At 55.0% G+C, this 16,420-nt stretch overlaps 2 protein-coding genes, 1 long non-coding RNA gene and 1 gene segment (V, D, J or C); 1 reads left to right on the plus strand and 3 right to left on the minus strand.

Moving 5' to 3' along the window:
- LOC137844691 (T cell receptor alpha variable 1-2-like) overlaps positions 1–15,733 on the minus strand; it is a 62,328-nt gene extending 46,595 nt beyond the window's left edge. Inside the window, 2 exon segments of the V gene segment in view lie at positions 14,774–15,054; positions 15,596–15,733. Coding sequence covers positions 14,774–15,054; positions 15,596–15,644 — 330 coding nt within the window.
- On the plus strand, positions 629–1,481 carry LOC137844697 (feather keratin Cos1-1/Cos1-3/Cos2-1-like). Its single transcript, XM_068661236.1, has one exon. The coding sequence runs from the start codon at positions 629–631 to the stop codon at positions 932–934; it is 306 nt and encodes a 101-aa protein (XP_068517337.1). The 3' UTR covers positions 935–1,481.
- LOC137844710 (uncharacterized) lies at positions 1,741–4,637 on the minus strand. The gene is made up of 2 exons (XR_011090004.1): positions 4,433–4,637; positions 1,741–4,002 (listed from the first exon to the last, which is right to left on the minus strand). It is a non-coding gene; the product is annotated as an uncharacterized lncRNA (long non-coding RNA).
- Positions 6,240–11,387, minus strand: LOC137844686 (uncharacterized). The gene is made up of 3 exons (XM_068661227.1): positions 11,240–11,387; positions 10,643–10,807; positions 6,240–7,524 (listed from the first exon to the last, which is right to left on the minus strand). The coding sequence occupies exons 1-3, from the start codon at positions 11,289–11,291 to the stop codon at positions 6,986–6,988; spliced, it is 756 nt and encodes a 251-aa protein (XP_068517328.1). The 5' UTR covers positions 11,292–11,387; the 3' UTR covers positions 6,240–6,985.
- Positions 15,734–16,420: the final 687 nt, after the last annotated feature.

A 16,420-nucleotide genomic window follows, 5' to 3' on the forward strand; every position in this document is an offset into this window, starting at 1 on the left:
GCAGAATGGCCATGGCCTAGATCTGCAAATGAAAAGGCAGCAGTGCAGGAAACCGGTGCACAGCCCATATCATTTGTTGGGATGGTTTGCATTCAAGATGAGCTTGTCAGAAAATTGTTACCTCTGCCAAGGGTGCCTCTGGGCCTGCGGCAATGAAGTACCAGTATAAAAGGCAGCCCAGCTCTCTGCTCTCTCATCCAATTCTGTTGCCTCATCCTCCTTGGTAACCAGGTGAGTCTGAAGCCCTCTCTCCTCTTCTTCTCAACTAGAAGGGATCTTGCATTAATAGACATCTCATCTGGTGGTGGTTCAGAGCGATGCTGGGCCTTGGAGTTCCTTCCCATCTGAGAGGGGTGGAGAGAGATGTTCTGTGTAGAGAGAGGCTGGGATATGGTGCAGAGGTAGACTTTTGGGTTATGTGCAACGTGATTGTCTCATTGGATCAGCCTGCGCTTTGAAGGGCCCTGTCAGTACAAAGCGATGAAGACCATGAACCTCCTGGCACAGCCTTCACATCCACCCTCACCAGTTGCCTTAGCTCCTTTGTGGTGGGATAATGGGGCTGCTCCTCACCATATGCTCTGCTTCCTCTCTGCCCTCTCTCCCAGGTGCATCTCCAGCCCAAGACATGTCCTGCTACAACCAGTGCCTGCCATGCCGGCCCTGTGGCCCGACCCCACTGGCCAGCAGCTGCAACGAGCCCTGCGTCAGGCAGTGCCAGAACTCCACCGTCGTCATTGAGCCCTCTCCCGTAGTGGTGACCCTGCCCGGCCCCATCCTCAGCTCCTTCCCGCAGAACACCGTTGTGGGATCCTCCACCTCTGCTGCCGTTGGCAGCATCCTCAGCTGTGATGGAGTCCCCATCACCTCCGGGTGCTGTGATCTCTCGGGCATTTCCAGCCGCTACTGTGGCAGAAGATGCCTGCCCTGCTAAAGCCACTGCCCATGGCCCTGGGGTTCCAGCACGACCATGGTGCTGGACAACAGAAGGAGGAGTCTTCAGGCCATTACTTTCAAAATGACTGACCTTTCTCACCTCCTCTGGCAAACATTGGCAGGAGCCTGACCAGGGGCTAGTCTGAGATCTCTGAAAACACAGTCCATGTCTCTCCTTCCATTCTAACACCTACCCCCCTGTCTCAATTTTCATAGTGTTCTTCTCCTCCCCTGTGCTGTGGGGATCCTCAGATCCAGCCCTGCCACTGTGGTAACAGCAGACTAATGCCCTGCATGAACTCCTCCATGGGCAAAGGATGCTGCCTCTTGGTTGGCCCTGGTGATCCCTGCACTGAAGGGCCTCTGCTCAGAGTGACCTCCTTTTCCTCTGTACACTCATTAAAGTTTCCGGCAACCCAGCCTTGGCTGTAGATGTTTCTTCCCTCTGCGTATGCCCTCCTGAGCCGCCCAGCGAGAATTGTCTTGCCCTTGGTGGGTATAAGATGGGTGTTTAAGGAGCCTTTTCCCCACTCCCAGAACAATGGGAGGTTGCGACATGCTGCAGAGGGTCCTCTCTTGGACAATGCCCCTTGGGGCTGAAGAAGACATTCCTCACTTTCACAGAGCAAGGGGCAATCTACCCTTGCCTTGCAGCATCTCTGCCCACAGCTCCCCCCTGTCCTGCAAACAGAGAGCACAACCTCTGCTGTCCTCATGGAAGAAGCTACGAGTCTGTGGGAGGCTGTGGAGGCTTGGCACCCTGTAGGCTCTTAGGAACGGGCTTCTTCTTGCTCAGGACAGTGCTGTGCTGGGGAAGCAGGTGGGGACAGAAGATGGATGGCAGATGTGGGGAATGGGTGGAATAAGTGCAGGGATGCCCGACTGCTTCTACTCCACCCTCATCTTCCCTCGTTTGCCCTACCTCAGGGCTATGGCCAGCACACATGGGCATGTGTGGCAGGAACACATGTCCCATGAGGCCCAACCGCCCCCAGCACGGCACTTGGCAGGGCCCAGGTGATGGCACACATGCAGGGCTGATCCCCTTCTACAAGACAGCATTGGTGTTCCCCGTCATGGAACATACACGTAAATCTCTAGTCCCTGAGGACCCTGAACCCATATGGGGTGGGTCAATGCAAAGACAGCAGGCAGTTCGCATGCCCCCACACTGCTCTAGGGTGCCCACTTGCCCCCAAGCATGCAACAGCTTTCCTCAGGTGCAGGACTTGCACTCACAGGGACTTCCTCACGCTCATTTCCACTTTTCCTGACCATTTGCTTTGCTCCTGCTCAGGCAAGTTGTTTCTCTGTTTCTTCTTTTGGTTATGTAGAGGCTATGTTCAGGACGCGTGCAGCTCTCTGTTGCCCAGTTGCACTTCAAGGATGCCCATTGTTTCCAGGCCCTGCTTGAGTGCTGGCAGACATTTTTCCTGTCAGTGCTTTGCAGCCCTTTGATGTTTCTCATCAGTATCTTATTAGAGCCTGGTTACATCTATGACAGGTCGCATCAGAAGGGCACCTTGTCCTTCCCTGCTCAATTACAGAGCTGTGTTCTTATGGATCCACTTATGGCCCTGCTTGGTACAGCCTTGTCATGTCCAGAAGGAATCAGCCATGCAGGCAAGAGAGATGAGCCAAAGGTGCACTGGGGTAAACCCTTTGTCTTTCCTGGTGCCAGAGGAATGGAGTCAGCCACAGCTGCAAGAGAATGCAACCAATTTAGCCCAGGTGAACGTATGGCACTGCCAGGGCTAAGGTGTGGGGTAGACCACAGGAAAGAGCTCTGACAAACATTTCTGCTTTGTTGGGATGGCCCATTGCCCTGGAAGGGCTTGGCCCGTGTTGCAACCCAAAACATGACTGGTAGTTCCTGGAGACATTGGTTTCTTAATTGCTCTGCTGTTTATTGCCTACCTTGAATGCCCCAGGACACTGATAGCAATATATAAACCTTGTGTGTAGTTCTGGGTGCATGTCATTGGCAAACAGATAAAAGTGTGGTTGGGATCTGCCTCTGAGTTTGAACAAGGCAGATTATCTTGGGTGAGACACCCAATACGCTGAGAAAACACATTTGCTCTGAAATACGACATGTGAAGCTGCCCCCTTGCCTTCAGGAGAACCAGCCAGACATGGGTTGGATGGGATTCTATATCCTCTGCGATGCATTTCTGAGACAATGCTGGCCAGCCTTTATAGACAGGTTTGAGGAGATAGGCCTGGCTCCAGCAATGACTCCCAGAAGAACCTGGCAGTGTCCAGGAGTGGAAATCCCTGACTGACAGGCACCATCAGGAACCTCACAGCAGTCTGCTTCTCCTATACATCCCAAGGTCATCGATGGACAGCCACGCTGAGGCACTCCAAACATTGTTACCCTGAATTAAACCAAGGATGCAAACTGTCCTGATTCGGTCCTTGTTTGGGCATGAATTTGGGAGAAACTGAGGAACATTGTTGCAGAGTGAGGAAAAGGAGGGCTCAGGAGAAAGGGGCTGTGTTTCAGTGCCTCTTCCCTGCACACACCTCTGGCAGGCTGCTGCCATCTCCGTTCAGCTGCACCCAGGCTCCAGACCCTTTCAGCAGAACCGAAGTGCCTTGGAGGGGCCGGGCTGGCGGGGAAACCCCCGCGGCTGCGGGACGAGGTGGTCCTGGCGGGCGGAGCGGCAGCGCCCCCTGGGGGCTGTGCCCCTGCCTCGCCCCCGCCACACACGCCCGGCCCCGCCCGCCACGGTTCCTGCACGGCCGCAGCCCCGGCTCCTCTCCCCGTGGCTCTCAGGGCGCAGTAATACACCGCCGCGTCCCGAAGACGAGGCTGGGTAAGCAATAGGGTGCTGGACCGGCGGTCTCCTGCCACCGAGAGCCGCCCTACCGGGTCCGTCACACCCTCGGACCCAGTATAAGCGTTTACGAGGAATGCGGGTTCTCGGCCCGGGAACTGACGATACCAATAAATGATTTCATATGACTGGATGTTGGGGTGTGAGCAGGCGATGTTGATGCCGGTGCCCTCGGTGGTCTGTGCCCGTGGCTCCTGCTGCACCTGGGCTCTGCCTGCAGCCACTGCCAAGAAGAAAAGCAGGAGAAAACTCAGAAAATGTCTTTGCTTCCACCAAAAATGTCAGGAAAGGGGAAAGGGCAGAAGAAAACGATTGACAGCCGATGCAAGCTTTTTCTCAGAAGAAAGCACACAAAGGACATTTCTCTGGGAAGGGTTATTTAGGGACCAGGTCGGAGCAGGGCTGTTTGGGAGGAGAGTCCGAGCCAGGAGGAGAAGGGAAGCAGGCAGCAATGAGTGGGGGTGTGCCGAAAGGAGAGGAGGGAGGCAGGGAGCAAGGCAAGGTGGGAGGCAACGGCCGGCTGAGCTCGCTGGAGGCAGGCGGGATGGCTGCAGAGGGAGGCCAGAGGGGAGCGAGGTCCGTAAGAAGCCGGCGGGCCAGAAGCGAGGGCAGCCCCGTCCCGTCCCGTCCCCGGCGCCGGCAGCCCCGCGCACCCAGGAGCACCGCGGCCAGCGCCGCCAGCCCTGCGGCCCGGCCCTGCCGCATCCCGCCGCTCCGCCGCCCGCGCCGCGCTGCCCCCGCCAGCCCCGGCTCTGCTCCGCCCGCGGCGCCTCCTCCCCGCCGCCGCCGCCCGGCGCCGCCAGCTCCGCCCCGGGGCCGCTCGGGGGCTGGCCCGGGCTGCGAGTGCTGGGCGCCTGTGGGCGGGCAGGGCTTCGGCTGCTGCCCGCAGGGCTCTGCCCGTCCTGCAGCCCAGCCCGGGACGCGGAGGCGTGGAGGCGTGCGGGGAAAGGCAGAGGCAGCTCCTTCGGCACGGGAAACGAGAGGGGAGGGTAGGAGAAGGGAGTGGGAAAGGGAGAGGGAGCGGAGAAAGCAGCTGCCCATCTGCAGCGTCCCCAGCAAGAGGGGTAGGCGGAGGGCAGCGGGCCGGGGTGTACTCGGTCTGGTAGTGTGGTGATGCGAATCACTGGTTTCCCAGCTGTGGCCGGTAGTGTATCGGGTATCGGAGCTGAGCACGTTTTTAGGGAGACACACAGACAGGGTAATGCACACCCCATTTGGGAAAGATACAGCCGGGCTGGTACCCCTAGTAGTTGCTTTTGGAGACCCAAACACTCCTGCCGCATTTGCCTGGAGGCTGAGACCTGCTTCCCCTTCTCCAGGATCTGCAGGATGACCCCCTGGTTCCAGTAGCTGACAGCACAGGCCAGGGGCGACCTTGGCCCCAGTCTGACTCAAGTTCCTGGCACCAAATCCACTCCTGCTGCTCCACCACGACCTGACACTTTCTCCTTGCAGCACATATGCACATGGGACAGAGCAAGACTATACAGAGGTAATCTCTGAGTAGACAAGTGCATGGAGTGGCCTTTTTTACTCCCTTGCTCTGTCTGCCCTCATGTGCTCCTCCCAGCTTCATGTGCCCTGCTGTCCCCTCATGGGTTTGTAGAGGTTTGTCCCTCACCCATCCCAGCCTGTGTCCTAGCCCACAGCTGTAGGAGGTGCAAGGCCCAGGCTGATCTCCCTGGCAGTGGCACCTGTGGCTTCTTGATAAGCCAACAACTGGTGTGAATGGTGAGGTTTGTCTCTTGTCACTGCCTCTGTGTTTGTTTTCCCTGGTCCCTGTCTCTGCATGCTTGTTGCTTGCCTCCTCTTTTCTTAGCCTCCCCATTGACGAGGTCCCCAATGTGATAACTTCTGAGGCTTAAAGAGAGCCGCAGACCCCTGAACCACCCACAAGTCTTGCAAATGCCCAGATTTGGTCTCCTCACTACCTCCCTCATCATCTGTCAGTCAGGCTTGTGTCCGTGCATGTACTTCTTTCCAGCTTTTTGCTGTTCTTTCTCTCTGCCCCCCTCCCTAATGCTTGTAGAGAAGGCATCTATAAGTGTAAGAGGCATCCCGACCAAGACATGGCGCATGTCAGTGAAGGGGAGGTTGTCAAAGACAAACTACACAGAGGGATGCAAGTGCTGGTTGGGCACCACCATCACCATCACAGGTGTATTTTCAATTGGGATGAAGAGGTCGATGACTGAGTCCAGGATGAAGAGCAGCAGCTCTCAGCTATCAGACAAACTTGGCAGCAAGAAAAGAAAGCACTCTGTAGACCTTCCCCCACCTCTAGGCGAAGACAGCGGCAGCAGGAGGAAGGAGGAGATGGAGTTGCTGCTCAGGATTCATTGTCCTCCACCACTCGATATCTTCTGGACAGACAACACAGCAGGGCCTCAGCAAGCAAGGATGTTCCTGCAGAGACAGTAGTGATTAAGATCCCAACCCTGGGCTTCAAGTGGGCAGATTTTGCTCTCTTCACTGTGTGCACAGTTATGTGTGTGTGTGTAGTTGACAGTACTTCAAAATGCATCCAGGAGTGTTTGTGAGTGGACTGATGAGTTCATGTATGTTTTTATAAGAGCAGCAGTGTGCATGAGTGCTGTTCCCTCCACCTGCTTTTGATGTTATGAGTGATATCAGTATGAGAACAAGCGGCACACTGGGAATGAACAGAAACAGTGATCTGACATCAGCATCCCACCAAGGCTGAGATGTGGTGATTATGCAGGTTGCCCCAAGACTCCTGAACATTCCTAGCCAGTGGTCATCTGAGAAACCCTCCCAGAGGATCACAGGCTGCACTGCCAGCATGCACATAATCCAACCCTAAGTTCAGAGCAGGTCTCATCACATCAGGTTGCTCAGGATTTCTAAGCCTGTCTCCCTGGCGATGGTGATCATGAGAGAGGCATTAGGAAAGGTGTGACTCAGAGACCGTGTAGGACCTGGCTGAGTTGGATTTTCATCTAAGAGAGGGGCAGCAGCCTTATTGGTCCTAACCACTCTTTTTGGATCATGTCTGAATGAAGACATTTTGCTCCTCATTTTTCCCTGTGCTCTTCTTCCTGCCTGCCCTCTCTCCCAGGTTCACCTGCAGCCTTAAGACATGTCACTGTATGACCGGTGCATGCTGCGCTGGCCCAGTGGCCCAACCCCACTGGTCAGCAGCCGCAACGAGCCCTGCTTCAGGCAGTGCCAGTACTCCACTGTCATCATTCAGCCCTCCCACAGGGAGAACACCTTGAGGGCAGGGCCTCTTTCACCACCTTCTCCTTCCTTTCAAGCCACTGACACCAGTCCCATTGGGAAAGAGGATCTGGCTGGCAGATCTCGGAGTGCACAGGGGAAGCAGTCAGCCAAAAGAGAGAGGAGGGCCCCATCCCAGAGCTCTGCCTTGCACACATACATCCCCTCCACATCCAGGGTTGTTGCACAGCCAGTGTAGCTCCCTGCACCAGGGTGTCACGCACAGCACAGAGGTACAAGGCGCTGTCAGAGAGCTCGACTTCCTTCAGCCGCAGAATGCTGGATTTCCTCTCAGTGTTCAGCTCCATGGTGAAACGGCCGCTCTGCTTGGTGCCTGCACTGGTGTGATATATGACCAGCTGAGGGGCTTGTCCCTTTTTCTGCTGGTACCAATACAAGGCATAAAAATAGGAGCTCTTGTACGTGCAAGTGGTCTGGAACGTTTCTTTCTGTTTCATGGTGACTTGTCCTTCTTGCTGGGTGACGGAGGTCTGCCCCACGGCATCTGAAAGAAACCAAATGTCACCAACTGATCACAGAAACCTTGAGGAGAAGCAAACTTTTGTATGGGAAGGCTCCCTGTGCCTTGGACTGCAGCAAGATCCCCATCAATCAAAGAGCTCCCACAGGTAGGGCCATTACCGTCCCCCCAGGGTAGAACTGTCTTTAATTCCTTCTCTCAGGAGAAGAAACTGCCCAGAGTGTCAGAAGAGAGAGGGAGAGTGGCATGGATGGTTGGCAACAGGAAAGGAAGGGAAAAAATCTGGGATGATCAGGAGAGGAGGTTTTTTATGCTGCCTCATCTTTCTTCCCAGCAGTAAGAGCATCTTCAGAAAAGACGCGCAAAACAGGCATGATCTAATACTAGCCATCATTTTCCCAGTAATTCAAGAGCAGCTCCTTGCAGAGAGCTGTTGATGGGGGTGATGGTCTCCTGAAGAGAAGGAGAATCATGCCACCGGCCACAGGCAATGCTTACCCAGTGGTTGCCTCAGGAAGGCAGCGAGGATGAGATAAACAAGGCGCATTGTGAGACCAATCCTCCGGCATGTGTGAGAGAGCCTCAGAAGAACACACGTCCCCACCAAGAGCCCCGGGAGAGCAGAGCTGCAGGAAATGACTCGGCAAGGGGAACAAAGAATGCAAGGGGGAGGAGAAAATGCTTGTGCTTGGAGTGCTTGAAATACCTGGCTCTGGTCCTCCTCCACCAGTGACCGTACTGCTTCTGCAGCCAACATCTGCACAGCTGGGGAACATGGTGGCTCTTTTCTCCCCACGGTCGGAAGGGTCTGTTCCTGCACTGATCCTCCATTGGCATCCTCCCTGCTACAGTGAGAAATTTCTGCTGTTCTACACCCTCCTGATGGCCCATTTAGAGTCTTCAGGGCTCATGCTCCACTGGGGTTTTACATCACCTCCTGGGGTCCTCCTCTCTCTAGGGATGGTTCTTTTTCTTCTGGGAACAACTTGCACCCTGTTGCTAACCACTCTCTTCTTTCTTTCCTATAGCAACTGGGAACATTGCCTTGTAAGCAAGTCCCCAGAAATTGGTGAGGAACCCTGTGGTGCAGCATCCCAGCAGTCTGGCTGTGTCCCGATGGGGTGGGATGAGGAATGGTGTAGTCACTGTATCATTCAAGGTTCCAGAGGTATCATTAGAGTGAGTGGCCAGTACTGACATTTCTTGCCGGGACGTTATCTCAGTCCCAAAGGTAGAATCAGAATCGTTGAATATCCCGACTCGGAAGGGACTCATAAGGATCATCGAGTGCAACTATTGGCACCACACAGGTCTACCCAAGTTCATATGACTAAGAGCATATTAAACTTCTTAAACTCCGACAGGCTTGGTGCCATGGCTATACCCCTGTGGAGCCTGTTCCAGTGTGCAACCACCCTCTCAGTGAAGAACCACTTCCTGATATCCAAACTGAACCTCTCCGCAACTTGACATCATTCCCTTGGGTCCTATCACTGGTTACCAGAGAGAAGACATTAGCTCGGGCCACTCTACTCCCCGTCGTGAGGAAGCTGGAGACCATGATGAGGTCTCTTTTCCAGGCTGAACAGGCCAAATGACCTCAGCCACTCCTCAAATGTCTTCCCCTCAAGGATCTTCACCATCATTGTAGTCCTTCTCTGGACACTCTCCAATAGTTTCATGTAGTTTTTGTTCTGTGGTTCACAAGACTGCACACAGTAATCGAGGTGAGGTCACACCTGCACAGAGTAGAGCAGGACAATCACTTCTCCCAACCAGATAGCAATGGTGTGCTTGAAGCATTGTGCTGGATTTGGGCTTGGGACAAAGCCTGTACAACAAGATCTTAAAATGTGACCACTACAGAAAACGCAGGAAACCAAATATAACTGCTCTGACGCTCCCTCAGGCCAGTGCCATTTAATCCCAAGCTCTGCAAGGGGACTTCCATACACCAGAAGCGTCTCCCGGTGAGCTTGGCTGCAACTGTACCCCCGGCTCGCCCCCACAAACCGCATGGCACCACCTGTCCCTCCCAGCACTGCAGGTCGTTTGCTGCCTTTGCAACAAGTGAACACTGCTGGCTTGTGTGTGGCTGGGTGCCTCCTGCACCCAAAAGGCTTTCCTGTGTGTCTGCTTCCTTGGCAGTCAGCCCCCACACTGCATGATTCTGGGAGTACTTCCTGACCAAAACGAAAAGCCTTTTCTTTGCTCCTTTGCACAATCATGAGGCTCTGCTCTGACCCTTTCTCCAGCCTGACCCTTTTTCTCTGAAGCCCACTTGTGACCTACACTGTCACCACCTGTGTGCCCTGGTTGGGGACCATGCACAAACTTCCAAGGTTGCCTTCCTTCTGACTCCTTGTGGCCTTACTGAAAGCATTCAGCAGGACTGGATGTCTCTGGCATTGCCAGCTGCTACTCAGGCACAAGGTGCCCTCAATGCCAAAGCTGCTGGACAGGGCCCCTGGGAAGGGCTCCTAGGAACTGCAAACATGGTGCAGATGGGAAGAGAAGGAAGCTTTGTGTCTCTATGTCAGAACTCAACACCTGCTCATATGCAGGCCTCTCTCTGCCAGGTGTTAGCAACTTGAAAGAAGCAGCGAGAGCACGACTGTGTGGAGGTTAGAGGTTGGACTCGATGATCTTGAGGTCTCTTCCAACCTAGAGATTCTGTGATTCTGTGAGGTCTCTGTGATGGTACACACAGCTCATGCAGTCAGGTGTGCCCCTCCACTCTCTTGACATCGCTGGGTGTGACGTCCTGACCCCTCACACCCAAATGGGTCTGCCCGCACCTGACCCCCATCCTCGGACCCAGAAGAAACAAAGGGCCTCAGTGGGGACGGGTCTGGACTGGCGGGGGAACCCCCGCGGCTGCGGGACGAGGTGGTCCTGGCGGGCGGAGCGGCAGCGCCCCCTGGGGGCTGTGCCCCTGCCTCGCCCCCGCCACACACGCCCGGCCCCGCCCGCCACGGTTCCTGCACGGCCGCAGCCCCGGCTCCTCTCCCCGTGGCTCTCAGGGCGCAGTAATACACCGCCGCGTCCCGAAGACGGGGCCGGGCGAGTCGCAGGGTGCTGGACCGGCGGTCTCCTGCCACCGAGAGCCGCCCTGCCGGGTCCGTCACATCCTCGGACCCACTATAAGCCCTCACGAGGAATGAGGGTCCTTGGCCCGGGAACTGACGGTACCAGTAGATGTAGTCGCTTGACTGGATGTTGGGGTGTGAGCAGGTGATGTTGATGCCGGAGCCCTCCCTGGAGCCCGCCCGTGGCTCCTGCTGCACCTGGGCTCTGCCTGCAGCCACTGCCAAGAAGAAAAGCAGGGGAAAACTCAGAAAATGTCTTTGCTTCCACCAAAAATGTCAGGAAAGGGGAAAGGGCAGAAGAAAACGGTTGATAGCCGATGCGAGCTTTTTCTCAGAAGAAAGCACACAAAGGACATTTCTCTGGGAAGGGTTATTTAGGGACCAGGTCGGAGCAGGGCTGTTTGGAAGGAGGGTCCGAGCCAGGAGAAGGGAAGCAGGCAGCAATGAGTGGGGGTGTGCCGAAAGGAGAGGAGGAAGGCAGGGAGCAAGGCAAGGTGGGAGGCAACGGCCGGCTGAGCTCGCTGGAGGCAGGCGGGATGGCTGCAGAGGGAGGCCAGAGGGGAGCGAGGTCCGTAAGAAGCCGGCGGGCCAGAAGCGAGGGCAGCCCCGTCCCGTCCCGTGCCGTCCCCGGCGCCGGCAGCCCCGCGCACCCAGGAGCACCGCGGCCAGCGCCGCCAGCCCTGCGGCCCGGCCCTGCCGCATCCCGCCGCTCCGCCGCCCGCGCCGCGCTGCCCCCGCCAGCCCCGGCTCTGCTCCGCCCGCGGCGCCTCCTCCCCGCCGCCGCCGCCCGGCGCCGCCAGCTCCGCCCCGGGGCCGCTCGGGGGCTGGCCCGGGCTGCGAGTGCTGGGCGCCTGTGGGCGGGCAGGGCTTCGGCTGCTGCCCGCGGGGCTCTGCCCGTCCTGCAGCCCAGCCCGGGACGCGGAGGCGTGCGGGGAAAAGCTGAGGCAGCTCCTTCGGCACGGGACAGGAGAAGGGTGCGGAGAAAGCAGCTGCCCATCTTCAGCGTCGCCAGGCCCGTGCTGAACTGGGCCTGGTAGCGTGATGCTGCGAAGCGCTAGTCCGTTGGCTTGCAGTACTGGGATCTCCACTGGTATTGGAGCTCCGATACCAGCGGAGGCGTGCGGGGAAAGGCTGAGGCAGCTCCTTCGGCACGGGACAGGAGAGGGGAGGGTAGGAGAAGGGAGTGGGAAAGGGAGCAGAGAAAGCAGCTGCCTGTCTTTACCGAGAGGGGTAGGCGGAGAGCAGCGGGCCGGGGCGTAATTGGACTGGTAGTGTGGTGATGTGAAGCACTGATTTCCCAGCTGTGACCAGTACTGCTTGGAGCTCCACTGGTACCGGAGCTGAGCACGTTTTTAGGGAGACACACAAACAGGGTAATGCACACCCCATTTGGGAAAGATACAGCCGGGCTGGTACCCCTAGTAGTTGCTTTTGGAGACCCAAACACTCCTGCCGTATTTGCCTGGAGGCTGAGACCCGCTTCCCCTTCTCCAGGATCTGCAGGATGACCCCCTGGTTCCAGTAGCTGAAAGCACAGGCCAGGGGCGACCTTGGCCCCAGTCTGACTCAAGTTCCTGGCACCAAATCCACTCCTGCTTCTCCACCAGCAGCTGGTACTTTCTCCTTGCATCACTTGTGCACATGAGACAGAGCGAGACTATACAGAGGTAATCTCTGAGTAGACAAGTGCATGGAGTGGCCTTTTTTACTCCCTTGCTCTGTCTGCCCTCATGTGCTCCTCCCAGCTTCATGTGCCCTGCTGTCCCCTCATGGGTTTGTAGAGGTTTGTCCCTCACCCATCGCAGCCTGTGTCCTGGCCCATAGCTGTAGGAGGTGCAAGGCCCAGGCTGATCTCCCTGGCAGTGGCACCTGTGGCTTCTTGATAAGCCAACAACTGGTGTGAATGGTGAGGTTTGTCTCTTGTCACTGCCTCTGTGTTTGTTTTCCCTGGTCCCTGTCTCTGCATGCTTGTTGCTTGCCTCCTCGTTTCTTAGCATCCCCATTGAGAAGGTCCCCAACATGATAACTTCTCAGGCATAAACAGAGCCGCAGACCCATGAACCGCCCATAAGTCGTGCCCAGGTTTGGTCTCCTCATTGCCTCCGTCATCACCTGTCAGTCAGGCTTGTGTCCATGCATGTTCTTCTTTCCAGCTTCCTGCTGTTCTTTCTCTCTTCCCCCCTCCCTAATGGTGAAGGGCTGATTTTAGGGAAGGAAAGAAGGAGGGGGAAGCTAAAAGGTAAGAAAGAAAGGTCCTCTCTGCAGAGAAGGCATCTAAAAGCATAAGAGGCATCCCGACCAAGACATGGCACATGTCAGTGAAGGGGAGGTTGCCAAAGATAAACTGCATGGAAGGATTCAAGTGTTGAGAGGTCGATGACTGAGTCCATGACGAAGAGCAGCATTTCTCAGCTATCAGACAAACCCGGCAGCAAGAAAAGAAAGCACTCTGTAGACCTTCCCCCACCCGTAGGCGAAGACAGTGGCAGCAGGAGGAAGGAGGAGATGGAGTTGCTGCTCAGGATTCATTGTCCTCCACCACTCGATATCTTCTGGACAGACAACACAGCAGGGCCTCAGCAAGCAAGGATGTTCCTGCAGAGACAGTAGAAAGCTCTCAACCCTGGGCTTCACATGAGCAGACTTTGCTCTCTTCACTGCGTGTGCACACACGTGTGTGTGTGCCTGACAGTACTTCAGTATTGTTGTGTTAAGGGGTGTAGCCAATTAACCGTTATTGGCCTGGTCGGATTCAGGGTACTATACTATCACAATCACAGATTCACCAATAACGCTTTAACCATTGGGGTCTGGTTGGATTAAGAGCACTGAACTGCCACGGTCACAGATTCACAAATAATGTATTACCACTCTTACTCTAGTTGCGTTTAAGGAGAACTATCATGACTAGGAACAATGCAATCAAGTGCAATTTATTACAGCAACAGGTACACACGTTCTTTGGATTGCCGGTGATAGTGACTGTCTGCAAAAGCAAGCTAGCATGCATGAAATACACAGGTGACACAGGTGTGTAGCCTGGAAATTAATGCGTTAAAAGGCTCAAAGACTCTAGAGAAATTTATAACCAAGCGTTCAAATATCACCTACAGGCGTCCCAATTCAGGGGGAAGAGAGGCTCAGCTCATCAACTGGTCCTAGGAGTCAGGAGGTCCTCAGGATGTTGTACTCCCTTGGGATGGTATCTCCCCTGACGGTGGTGTCTTCCCTAACAAGAATGCATCCAGGAGTGCCTGTGTGTGGACTGATGAGTTCATGTATGTTTTTATAAGAGCAGCAGTGTGCATGAGTGCTGTTCCCTCCACCTGCTTTTGATGTTATGAGTGATATCAGTATGAGAACAAGCAGCACACTGGGAATGAACAGAAACAGTGATCTGATGTCAGCATCCCACCAAGGCTGAGATGTGGTGATTATGCAGGTTGCCCCAAGACTCCTGAACATTCCTAGCCAGTGGTTATCTGAGAAACCCTCCCAGAGGATCACAGGCTGCACCGCCAGCATGCACATAATCCAACCCTAAGTTCAGAGCAGGTCTCATCACATCAGGTTGCTCAGGATTTCTAAGCCTGTCTCCCTGGCGATGGTGGTCATGAGAGAGGCATTAGGAAAGGTGTGACTCAGAGACCGTGTAGGACCTGGCTGAGTTGGATTTTCATCTAAGAGTGAGGCAGCAGCCTTATTGGTCCTAACCACTCTTTTTGGATCATGTCTGAATGAAGACATTTTGCTCCTCACTTTTCCCTGTGCTCTTCTTCCTGCCTGCCCTCTCTCCCAGGTTCACCTGCAGCCTTAAGACATGTCGCTGTATGACCGGTGCATGCTGTGCTGGCCCAGTGGCCCAACCCCACTGGTCAGCAGCCGCAATGAGCCCTGCTTCAGGCAGTGCCAGAACTCCACTGTCATCATTCAGCCCTCCCACAGGGAGAACACCTTGAGGGCAGGGCCTCTTTCACCACCTTCTCCTTCCTTTCAAGCCACTGACACCAGTCCCATTGGGAAAGAGGATCTGGCTGGCAGATCTCGGAGTGCACAGGGGAAGCAGTCAGCCAAAAGAGAGAAGAGGGCCCCATCCCAGAGCTCTGCCTTGCACACATACATCCCCTCCCCATCCGGGGTTGTTGCACAGCCAGTGTAGCTCCCTGCACCAGGGTGTCATTCACAGCACAGAGGTACAAGGCGCTGTCAGAGAGCTCGGCTTCCTTCAGCTGCAGAATGCTGGATTTCCCCACAGTGTTCATCTCCATGGTGAAATGGATATTCTGCATGCTGCCTGTTGTGGTGTAATATGCGAGCAGCTGAGGGGCTTGTCCCTTCTTCTGCTGGTACCAGTACAAGCCATACAAGCTGGGGATTTGATATGTGCAAGTGGTCTGGAACGTTTCTTTCTGTTTCACGGTGACTTGTCCTTCTTGCTGGGTGACGGAGGTCTGCCCCATGGCATCTGAAAGAAACCAAATGTCACCAACTGATCACAGAAACCAAGGGGACAAGTAAGCTTTTGGATGGGAAGGATCTTTATGCCTTTGACTGAAGCAAAAATCCCATGGATTTTGGCATCTTTGGGCAGAAGGTCTATGACCAGAGGTTAGAATGGATCCCAGAGTATGGTAATATCCATTACTTCCCACATGTAGGGCCATTACCATCCCCCCAGGGTAGAGCTGTCTTTAGTTCCTTCTCTCAGGAGAAGAAACTGCCCAGAGTGTCAGGAGAGAGAGGCAGAGTGGCATGGATGGTTGGCAACAGGAAAGGAAGGGAAGAAGATCTGAGATGATCAGGAGAGGAGTTTTTTTTATGCTGCCTCATCTTTCTTCCCAGCAGTAAGAGCATCTTCAGAAAAGACGCGCAAAACAGGCATGATCTAATACTAGCCATCATTTTCCCAGTAATTCATGAGCAGCTCCTTGCAGAGAGCTGTTGATGGGGGTGATGGTCTCCTGAAGAGAAGGAGAATCATGTCACCGGCCACAGGCAATGCTTACCCAGTGGTTGCCTCAGGAAGGCAGCGAGGACGAGGTAAACAAGGCGCATTGTGAGACCAATCCTCCAGAATGTATGAGAGAGCCTCAGAAGGGCACACGTCCCCACCAAGAGCCCCAGGAGAGCAGAGCTGCAGGAAATGACTCGGCAAGGGGAACAAAGAATGCAAGGGGGAGGAGAAAATGCTTGTGCTTGGAGTGCTTGAAATACCTGGCTCTGGTCCTCCTCCACCAGTGACCGTACTGCTTCTGCAGCCAACATCTGCACAGCTGGGGAACATGGTGGCTCTTTTCTCCCCACGGTCGGAAGGGTCTGTTCCTGCACTGATCCTCCATTGGCATCCTCCCTGCTACAGTGAGAAATTTCTGCTGTTCTACACCCTCCTGATGGCCCATTTAGAGTCTTCAGGGCTCATGCTCCACTGGGGTTTTACAACACCTCCTGGGGTCCTCCTCTCTCTAGGGATGGTTCTTTTTCTTCTGGGAACAACTTGCACCCTGTTGCTAACCACTCTCTTCTTTCTTTCCTATAGCAACTGGGAACATTGCCTTGTAAGCAAGTCCCCAGAATTTGGTGAGGAACCCTGTGGTGCAGCATCCCAGCAGTCCGGCTGTGTCCTGATGGGGTGGGATGAGGAATGATGTAGTCACGGTATCATTCAGGGTTCCAGAGGTATCATTAGAGTGAGTGGCCAGTACTGACATTTCTTGCCGGGACGTTATCTCAGTCCCAAAGGTAGAATCAGAATCATTGAATATCCCGACTTGGAAGGGACTCAGAAGGATCATAGAGTCCACCTATTGGCACCACACAGGTCTACCCAAGTT

The sequence above is a fragment of the Anas acuta genome, chromosome 25, assembly GCF_963932015.1.
Source record: "Anas acuta chromosome 25, bAnaAcu1.1, whole genome shotgun sequence".
Taxonomy (NCBI): Eukaryota; Metazoa; Chordata; class Aves; order Anseriformes; family Anatidae; genus Anas; species Anas acuta.

Bases quoted from the DNA above. Each gene is read 5' to 3' on its own strand.
- LOC137844697 (XM_068661236.1), top strand. From the start codon at position 629: ATGTCCTGCTACAACCAGTGCCTGCCATGCCGGCCCTGTGGCCCGACC.
- LOC137844686 (XM_068661227.1), bottom strand. From the start codon at position 11,291: ATGCGGCAGGGCCGGGCCGCAGGGCTGGCGGCGCTGGCCGCGGTGCTC. The intron at 10,808-11,239 runs GTGCGCGGGGCT...TCTTCTTGGCAG, and splicing joins GCTGGCCGCGGTGCTCCTGG to TGGCTGCAGGCAGAGCCCAG. The intron at 7,525-10,642 runs GTGGGTCCGAGG...GGTTTCTTTCAG, and splicing joins ATTCCTCGTGAGGGCTTATA to ATGCCGTGGGGCAGACCTCC.